The sequence below is a fragment of the Larus michahellis genome, chromosome 1 (assembly GCF_964199755.1).
Source record: "Larus michahellis chromosome 1, bLarMic1.1, whole genome shotgun sequence".
Classification (NCBI taxonomy): domain Eukaryota; kingdom Metazoa; phylum Chordata; class Aves; order Charadriiformes; family Laridae; genus Larus; species Larus michahellis.
This window is the reverse complement of record NC_133896.1, coordinates 139,471,257-139,481,888: the sequence shown is the minus strand read 5'-3', so window position 1 is coordinate 139,481,888 and position 10,632 is coordinate 139,471,257. Positions and strand designations below refer to the sequence as shown.

General features: G+C 42.3%; 1 protein-coding gene across 2 annotated transcripts in view; it reads right to left on the bottom strand.

Annotated features, from left to right (window-relative positions):
- Nucleotides 1-1,915: 1,915 nt before the first annotated feature.
- The window catches only part of ASB11 (ankyrin repeat and SOCS box containing 11), a 28,389-nt gene continuing 19,672 nt past the window's right edge, over nucleotides 1,916-10,632 (bottom strand). For both annotated transcript variants that reach the window (XM_074605957.1, XM_074605985.1), the window contains exon 7: nucleotides 1,916-3,444. In XM_074605957.1, coding sequence (XP_074462058.1) covers nucleotides 3,335-3,444 — 110 coding nt within the window. In that variant the 3' untranslated portion in view covers nucleotides 1,916-3,334. The remainder of the gene's footprint in view (nucleotides 3,445-10,632) is intronic.

The following is a 10,632-nucleotide window of genomic DNA, read 5'->3' as shown; positions in this document are numbered from 1 at the left end:
TTCTCTGGAGTTGTTTGCGAAAGTTCTGTTCTCACAGATCACGCCATTTGCACTGGTTTTTTTACCCAAATTAGTATAATTTACAAGCGCAAGACCTTTTTCTGTCCCTGAATATTTGCTCATTTGTCTACAAGTGCAAGTAAGCAGAACTCCCATGCAAAAGTCTAAACTGTGTAAATAAAAATTAAGTTGGGGTTGTTTTCAATTTGTCTACTAGAGCAGAATTTGCATTTGGGTATTTGGAGATACAAAGTTGCTAACCCTGGGCTAATTCTGATCCTAACTGAGCTGAGCCTAAGCAACTGGATTTTACTTGTGTTCCTACCTACAACACATCCAAGAGATCCGGAATCATATTTAGGGTTCCTTTGTCCATGTCATTCAAAATAATCAGTTACATTAAAAAACACAAACAGCAGCTGAAAGTCATCCACGAACCCCACCAGCAGGGAATCTGTGAAGGCAACTGTGGGCACACACGGGTGCACAACTGCTGACGAAACACGGACGAGGACAGGGTCTGCCCCTTCCAGGGCTCTCCCCGCTGGATGCCGTCTGGCTCTTGGGTTTGGCCCTGCATGCTGGATGCAAGCTGACACTTTGGTCTGACTGGAAATTACATTTGTGTCTTAGCCATTGAAATTTCCACATTAAAAATGTTGTGGGAAAAAATGTGTAAATGGAGAAAGTGGTATAAATACTGGTTTTGATGATTAACACGTAAAATGAGGAACGGAAAAACAGTATTTCCCCTTCAGTATTGCTTGAGTTTAGTGGCTAGGTTGCCACATCTTATGTATAATCATATCTTTAACAGTATTAGCAAACATGTCAGCAGTTCCACCACTAAAAGGAACCAGTGTATGCATCCAAATAGGCAATGATAGGGGTTATAAGCAATGAAGCATGAGCTAAGAAAGAGCTTTAAATTCAACCATAGTAAAAAGGAGCCTGCAAGAGAGAAATCCCTTAGTCCCTAGACACTCACGGACAGGGAGACTTTGGCCATTTGATCTTTTGACCAGAAGACATGCTGACTGATAGAGTAATCATTTAAATAGTTTAAATAGCTATTAGTTATATATATTTTGGTCATGTTGCGTTACGTAAAGCTCTGCCTGGACAGATGAGCTGTAGCCTGGTCCTCCTGGAGGCTGGTAAGTTTGCACAGAGCACCTATCAGAACCAATAAGCCTGCAGCCCTCCCCATGGGGGTGGACATCCCTGTTCTCCACCACCCTTTCTGAAAGGGAGGCCTCTGAGATGCCCACAGCAGGTTGGTAGCCCACCGGCATCCTTTATCCTGGGTTGTTGGTGTCCTAGTCCACATGTATTTGTATCTCATGGAGTCAATAGACACAGGATTCACAAAAGGAGTTTCTGGTTTGATCACACTTGTCTTCTGCCAGCACCGGGGAGGCAGAGACCACGGCAACACCACAGCAAGCACAGGATCCAGTTGCCACATCCATTCCTCAGAACTGGGGTTCCTTTCAGGGCTACAGGACCACACTCTATAATTTCACTCTTTGGGCACGATTTCTTCTTTGGATCGTGATATCTTCCCAAATAACTGTCCCCTGGGCTGGTCCTGAAGTCTTTGCTTAGTCAGAGTTCCTGCAATGATTCCCCCATCTTTGTTCCAGCTTGGAAATGTCTTACATTCCAAAATCCTACCTGTCTGCTAACACACTGGAGAAAAGTGACCCTTACCCGGGATGTAGCCATCCCATTTTTTGGTGCAAGCAGAATTTCTTCAGGTGTTAATAGTCTTAGCAATAATTCTACCCAAAATTAAGCATTCAGCTGGCTCTGGCTCTTTCTGGTAAGAATACGAGGTTAGAAGACAGCACAGTAAATTACTTCAAATCTACAAAAAGTTCATAAGATTAAACAAATTTTCACACAAAATCTTCACATGAGGATACTGCTTTTATTTCAAAATACATTTTATCCTGTCTTTGCATCCTAAAGGGCCTGCAGGCATAGGCTGTGTTGAGCCCTTTGGTGGGGAAATCAGGGAATCGGTAAGTGACAAGACGACATTATTACCTCTATGCACACAGTGGGGTAAAGCCTCCATTTGATAGAATTGCTGGAATCCCTGGAACCACGTGGTTCAGTCTCCCCCAAGCCCTGTTGACCCATCTACATCGCTATCTTGCACGCCAATGTTTGCAGGGTTAGGACTGTGCAGAGGGAGGCCAGCACAGGTCCCTTTGTCCATTAGGATTTAGGTGGGGCATGGAGATCTGCCCAGATTTGGGATTATTTTCATACTATAAATATGCGTGTGTGTATATTTGTATATGTATATGTGTGTGTGTTTGTGTACATACATATATACAGACAGATATATATGTATATTTGTGTGTGTGTATCTAGGTCTGTCTACACATGTATAACCAAATTACATCTTCTACTCATTTTATTTAAAACCAAGTTTCTCCCATCACATGGTGGGAGAGCAGGAAAAGTACCTGCTCAGGGACCTATTAGAAGTGAATGCCTTAGCCAACATCCAGAACAGTGCAGTTTCCTCTGGAGTTATTAAGAGACACGATGGTCTACTTGGATTTACAATCTGACCCCAAAGAACTGAAGGAAACATTGGCTCATGCTCTCTCTCTTCAACTGGCAGTTGCGGTGGCAGTTTCCAGGTTTTGCCACTTCTGAAAATGCTTTTGTGGTCCTCATCCATGATGAATGAGACTTTATTTTTAAATCATAGGTCCATAAATATTTTTCATTCAGTTTGTGAAAATGCAGGTTCCTGGGTTTACCCACCCTTTTCATTTGTCCCATGTGGTGTCCACTACAGCCTCTCTCCAGCACAGGCACACCTTCTCCTCAAACAATTATTTTCTATTTGGCCAGATTTCACCTTCCAACAATTTTCTGTCACATACATTAACAAGGTTGGTACTTTTTACAGTTGTAAGTCTAGTTTTAAATTCTGCTGAGTTTGTAGTAGAGGCACAATAAGTAAAAAGACTGAATTAGCAACACAAAGAACAGAGTGAGAAAGAAAGAAACACCACTCTTCATCCCAACTGCAAAATTGCATTCCTTTCTCTTTGCTGTGATTTTCCCAACAACAGTATGGACAGCCAGGAAATCAGCATGTGGGGTTCCTAAAACCCCTATTATAAGACATGTGCCATTATCTCCCAAGATTAAATAGCCTTATTGGTTATACCTGCATTGGCCGTGAAGTGCGAGTCCCTGGAGCAGTGAGCTCTAGGGAGCTTCAGAGGGAAGGTTCAAGCCCTGAAATATTGCTTCAGTGTGAGCACAAGCACTCCTTCGCCTCATTTGCAAGTGTGGGGCGTGCTCAGAGCTGAGAATGTAGACGCCTTCTCTGCTGACCAAGAGTTGTGCTCCTCTGAATTACACTGTAGATGCTCTTGTGCTGATATGCAGCCTGATTACAGCAGGGAGTAGCTAGAAAACACAAAGGTCAAGAGATTGAGGGACACTAATTGTCTCTTGAGCTCTTGCTTCAGCTAGTAATTCAGACAGAACTACAGAGGCAGTGTGCTAGCTTTGGTCTGGTGTGGCAAATAGTATTATTTACCATAATATTATTTTACAATCTAAAGCTATTTGTTTCTTAAGCATCATTTCATTATGAATGGCATCATCGAGCTAAATGGAACTCCTCAAATAAAACATCCCAAAGTCAGGGATGTATAGAGTATATACAGCCTTGCTGACTGCCAGGAATACACAATAAAGCTTTGATCCATTTAAATTCCAAATCTTTTTTGGAAGCAAGCAGAAAATTCTCCAGTAACAAGGGAACATGTTTTAACACCAACCTGGATCTCAAGATAAACAGCGCACAACTTCAAGTACAGATCAGAAACAGCTTACACAACACAGAGACACACCAGAGCTTTTAGTCATTACAATACTGTTTTCCATTTAAATAGCATCTACATCCCTAAGTTCTACATAAAGAGCTAGCTACAGAAATCATTTCATTGTTATTCAAATGCAACCACCCTCAGTAGATAAAAATGCATGGTAAAGTTGAGCCTACAACACTCAATATTACTTTTTCTGTTTACAGCGTATCTTCTAAATGGAATCGCATTTTTTTCTCCTTCAAAAAAATAAACTTTTGTAAGTAATTCAATGAAATGTTCTACTATCTTGATTTTTTCTCGCACTCGTTAATCATTTTTTAAAGAGTGCATATCAATTATTCATCACAGAAAATACTTCATTATTTTGGACAAGTATAACACTTTTTTAATATTATAAGCACAAATATTGCTACAAACAGTAAAAACTCACTGCTGGTAAATCTATCTTGGCATGCAAATTTAGCATTGGTTTCTGAAGATACAAACCACAGAATTACAGAAAATGATTGGAAAATTGGACACAAAACATGGGATTTGTTCAATTTAACTTCAGAATCAGAGCCAGAAATCCTAGCTTTCCTTTAGAGCTAATGAAAAGAAACAGGCATTTTAAGACCATGATTCATCTGACCTATTTTAGATGTCTGCTCTGAGAGGACATGCTTTGGGCCTTTAGAGTCAGCCTTCACAGACTCTAAAAGGGAGCCCTAAATGATGAGCAGAGATGTAGGTGTGTACATTTAATCAGCTGAAACACACCTTAAAAATATGGTTAAAATCACAGCCAAGTGACCCGGGTCTGACCACCCGTCGGCACTGTTATGCACTTTGTGCTGCCCGGCCTCTGGTTACAACAGCTCGGGGTGAGAGGTCTTCACTCCAGCAGAAGGCCAGCATTCTCCAATGCCTGAACCACAAAACCTTGACTTTGGGGCACCTACACCTCAGAAAAGAGGATTCTGACAGACAGCTCAGGTAGATTTAGCTGCAGTGGTCTAAGCCATTGCCCTCTGCCCCATTCCCCACACCCTTACTTGGGTTGGCAGCACAACCTGGTGCCGCGACTGTCTTAGTCCATTGTGTTAGCTCAAAACACCATAAAGGAAGTTTTCTTCTCCAGCCTGTAAACTTTTGCCCAGAGACACTAGCACATGTCACAGTCTCCTCTAAGGCAGTAATTTCCAGCTGACAAGCAAGGCAAACATCTGGCATAGCCACATTTTAAATCACAGCAGTTAAATCTGCCAGAGCTTCTCCACAGGAGTACTAAATCACTGGCGCCATTTCCGGAGGTACCTGGGTTTTCTTTGGAAAGCTGCTGTGAAATCTCTGAGCAGACACAGAGTGAAAAAGTTCTCCCTTGGAGAAATCTGTAATATTGTCCAGTTCTTGTATCCTTAACTTCCTTTCCTCAAATCGAGTCTGTCCTCCAGAGGCTTTCCTTCTCTTACAGTTGTTCTGAGCGTGCCAATGTTTTCATTTTCCCTTCCTCTCACCCTCACAGCAACTTCCCTTTGCAAACATCCCGTCAGTCCCTAGTTGGAGGCCAGACAGATTTCGGCAAGTAACTGTTGTTCCCTTATACAGGCTGGCAGTTTTGCTTAACAAGAGAGTCTCTAAATCAAAGCCAACAAACCTTGAAGGAAGTAGCAAACACATCTTGGTGTCAGTAGCACCTGGATCTGTGCTTTAACTCATTACAGACCTAGAGAAGCCCCAAGATTTCCCAGGAAGCAGGACAAACGTAGGATGAAAGCTTGCACACAAGTTTCTTGTATTTTCTACGGGGCAAAGAGGGGATTAGGGGAATCCTCCCCACAGCGAGAAAAGCAGCAACACTCCGTTTTTCACCATCTGGTGCCAAATGTCTCTCGGTGAACACCTGCATAAGTGTCTTCATATACTACAAAATAAATCTTGACATTGCTTTCAGAGCTGTCTTTAAAACTTGTACATCACCAATCACCATCCATGCAAAAACAATCCAAACCTTGAAAGCTTTTTTTTTTTTTCTTTCAAATCATCATGATTCCAACCCTTTCTTGGGATTTTTTTGCCCTGTCTCGTGGGTTGTATTCATGGTTTGTCAACACTGCCAGGTTACTAGTGTGGTGAAATGCTCTCATGTGACAAGTACGTACCAGTAAGCAGACAGTAGGCGTAATGATAGCTAAAATCTCAACCTAGTACTTGAGAGTTGTGGTGTTTTTTTACTACAGTCTCCTAGAATCTGGCTAACTGTAAGGTAGTCTTGTCCAATACCAAATTTAAGTGGAATCCAAATCCAGGCATAGAGCACATTTCAATTTCTCTCTCCTCCTCTTTTCTAACTTCTCATTATTAATTTTGCAAAACAGTGGGAATTCTTTGGCTTGCTAGCAAATCTTTTTGGTTCCCAAACTTTCCAGTGTAAAATAGCCATTTCTGAAGAAAGCAAAATAATTTCCATGAAGACATTAATTTTATCAGAAAAACAATTTCTATTTAAAAAAAAAAAAAGTTACGATCATTTTCCACCAATCCCAGTGATTAGACCAGTGTGAAGAAAACCCAAATGTATCACAAGCAAGCTCAGCACCACAGAGGTATCTAATTAAGAGGCTCCTCTTCTCTGGTGCCCCTCTTCCATGGTTTCACTGGGGCTAGGTGTTCACTGCTCATCTAGCACATTGCATTGCAATAAGCTCTTCCACCCATGCTCATGGGCTGCTTTCCAGACTTTGTTGGAGCTTACCTCTAGAAATTTCCCTCACGTGATGTACCTTTTCACACTTCTGCCTGTGATGGGAAGAGCCAGCATGCTCCAGCTGTTCTCACAACTGTGGCCTCCCAGGACTTCCCCACGGGGAATGTTACCAACACCTTGTCACTACTACAAAATGCAATTTGTAGGCTTGCACAAAAATTAGCCTGTGATCCCTTAAACACTTGTCCTGAACTGGGGCTTCTGTTGGCTTCCAAATATGGCCTGCAGAAAGCTACACTGCCAGCTCAACTGCTTGGGCTATAAGGCCAGGGAGAAAAAATGTACCTGGACCTTCATCTGGTTCTGTTCCCTCCAGAATCCCGCTGGCATAGTAGGTGCTCTCATTTTCTTTTGCAAAGATTATTAGCAAATTAGTAAGGTGGGGAAAATTACCAGAATCTCCTGAACAACATACTTGTCTCCCTGCCCCGCTCCTAGAAGATGGCTTATGCTGCTGTGGAGAAGAGGGCTTGTGGAATCACCTAAGTCAAGCCCATAGCATGTGAACTGTTGCAAAAGTTATCTTCAGTTCTAAGAAATCCACACACCTGTTATCAGACAGATTAGCTGCTCAGATCAGGAGCTATCCATATTTTCTGTCTCAAAAATGCACACCAGGTCCTGGGGTTGTCCCCCATGTCCCAGATGAGGAACAACAGAGCCTCCTCAGGACCCTGACTGCTCTTTGGCTGGTGGCGGGCGTGAAAAGGGCTGCACCCAGCCCTTGCCCTGGCAGTGGTGCAGGGAGACGGTGGGAACTGGACCCACATGCTCCAGTGTCCTCCCAGCCTTAGTACCCACTCAGACTACTTGGAGGGGCCAGTTCTCCACACACCCACCCTCTTCAGGGCACACCTGGAAGTCGCCTGCAGCTGCAGACCCCAAAATGAGAGTTCTCTAAATCATTCTCCATCTTGAAAAGGTGAGCGGGTTGCACCCAGATATTATTTTCTCATCACCTCTCTTGACACTGTTGGGGCAGGCATCTGAAGATCTGGAGCAATCTCCTCACTCAGCTGTGAGTTTCTTCTGTTTCTTCTGACAACTAAGTTTGCTAAAGATTTGTATTGATAAAGACAATTGTCTGTTAAACCCTTTTAGTTGCTACACCGAAGACACATGAAGACACAAGAAAAAAAAAAATTGCTAACAAGCGATTTCATGGTCAGTGGCAAAAACATATTTCTTCCCAAGCTGCTGCAAGCGTGACAAGCCTAGGTATTTCTCATCCATTTACAATGGCTGAGTAGCAGGCAGGGAAATTTTCTGCACAGAATGAGTCATTCCAGCTCAAAGACTTTAATAGATGTCAAACGAGCTGCTGTCCCCCCAGACACCCAGCAGAGCAGCTGTGGTACTTTGCCACCACGTCTGCCTGCAGTGGGTGGGAGGGGAGAGCTTCAGGGGCAGAACTGGAAAGCAGTTCTGCAAAAAAGCAGTGTCAGGCTTAGAGTGAAATTTCTTGCCCTATCTGCACCAACAGCCTGTGGGAACCTGCTTGTGGAAACAAGCTGGCGTTACTTCTTGGCATCGTTTTAGAGGAAACTTTTCACTGAAGTCTCGGAAAACCCCGACCCAAAAATCTGTTCCTCAGTCGCTCTAGTTATTCAGGATGCCATGTTTCATATATATGTCTTGCTCTTAATCTGTAGTCACACTGAAAGCAAAAGTCGCAAACCAAAATTACCTCGCTCATTAATTGGGAGCCATTCTGGGATGTTTGAGGATGAGTGGTCTTTGACAGGTACTCAGTGATGAAAGGCACAAAGTTCCTGGGACAGAGCCAAAGTATCTTTATACACATCTCAGGCCAAAGGCGGCAGAAACTCACCTTCTGAAAGTGTTAAAAGTAAGCATCTCTCTGCAGGATAATGAGATACAGATCATAAGCAAAGGAAAGGTTGGATCCTTGAGGTGCCTTCCAACCTGGTATTCTATGATTCTGTGATTCTAGGATGTGCCTCTGTGCCAGTGTCCTTAAAAATATTTCAGCGTACATTATGATGGAGACATCACGATAAGAGAACAGTGTTGGCTCAGAGTTTGAGGATGATCTTTAAGCAGTTGGGAATTCACAAAGGTCCATCTGAAAAGTGGGCATATTCTTTGAACCATATTTGGGGATAGCTATACCCCGATTTAATATTTGAAAATGCAGTAAAATTCTGAACTTTTTAATCACTGCATGTTCTGTGCCCCCATCATCTCCCCTGTCCTCAGCCAGTGTTGCACTACTATTAATATTCTTCATTTAATACTTCTGTACTGACTAGTTGTCATAACTAGTCAGTATCCTTTTTTTCTTTTGTTAATGCATAAAATGTGAAAAAATATGCCTTGTTTCCACTGTCAATAAACCCCATCACCCTCATGGGGTATTGCTACATCAGCCTTCAGAGAAACACAGGGCCATTTTCACTACCTATAATTATTTTCTCATTGTGACTAGAGTTAAATAGGTATTTAGTCAGCATCTAGTGCAAGAAAAGTGCAGGGAACAAAGGTTGTTAACCTCCTAGCTCTAAACGAACTTCCTTCAGGATTCATAAGTTCGTAAGTTCATACATCTCCCTTCTCCAAATACAAAGTATAATGCATGCTCCTCACCACCACAGAAAAAAAAGAAGTTGGGATTAATGTTTGTGAAGTTGTTGGAGCACTACACAGGCATCGCAAAATGAGTAAGTCATAAGGTCTGGGGAGTCTTTAATTCTTTTCTTCCTAAGAGAAAAAAAGCACATTTTACTCATAAGCACTCCTAGAATAGAAAATAAATGTTAGAACAAGTTTTCTCTGGAAATCTCTATATCTCCTTCCCTTCCCATCTTGTCTAATTTCTACACTGTTACGGCATGTTAACCTCTATAGCCAGCAGGTAGACCTGGCAGAAAATGAGCCATCCACCAGAAAAACATACTGCTAGCGAGTCTCTGGTAACATACAGCTAAAAATATGGCAGGATGTTGCAAAATTCACCTACCACCTGCCAAAGAACCACGGAACATAGTCAATATAGCAATTTGTGTCCTTAGTGACCTTATTTTTTATCTTATTTTCTCTAAGTTTAGGCTACCAGAATGGCAGGCACTAACTCAGCAGGCTTTGGCCAGGCACCACCCTCTGGCACAGCACATCGTCTTGCTGGCAGCGGCAGCAGCTCCTGGCTCTGGGCAAGAACAGATGTTTGCAAAGGACAAGACAACCCTCATCTCACCACCTCCCCAGGGCGGCGGAGCCTGCTTGACCTACACATTTTGTAAAACACATCGTAGCCCAAGGCACAATCTTGGTTAGCACAATTACTGGGTGAGGTCCTGTGGGTTGCATTACGGTGGAGATCAGATGAAGTAGCCTCAGCCTCCAGGCCTGAAAAGATATTAAAGGGCAGGATATTTCTTCTCTCACCATCTTCAGATCTCTTCCACTGAATCTCTAGTTTGAGGGAAAGGCCAAAACTAGAAAGCCGTGTATATTAGTCAATTACGCTATTTCAAGAAAAGACAGGTTTAAACCCAAACCCTCCCTTCCCCACAAAGACTGGTTTGGGAGTTTCATTTTTTCCCCCGTTTCTAGTCACCACAGAGTTTGGTACATCTTCTAGCTGAAAGCATTAAATACCTCGTTACCATAAATACCAAAATCACTTAATTTTTTTACATAGCTGGAACACAATTGTATTTCTCAGACCTCATGTTTGCACTTGAACGAAAGTGAGGCAAGTGTTTGTGATTCTCGTAACCCAAATTTTTAAAAGATAATACTACAGACTAGGAGCATAATGACAAAAATTGCTATATTGACTGTGTGCCGGCTTTTGCCATTTACAATGGTTTTGTTCTGATTGCTGTGAATGAAAATTCTGGTTATATGTTTAATTCACTGAAAAATAAGTTCAAAATCTTTCATCCATGTGAAACTTCATCCATTGATAGTAAGTATATATATTAGATTTCATGATTAATGGTTTGCTGACTAATGTGTTGCTTCGGCTGACTTGTTAAACAAAATGCTAGA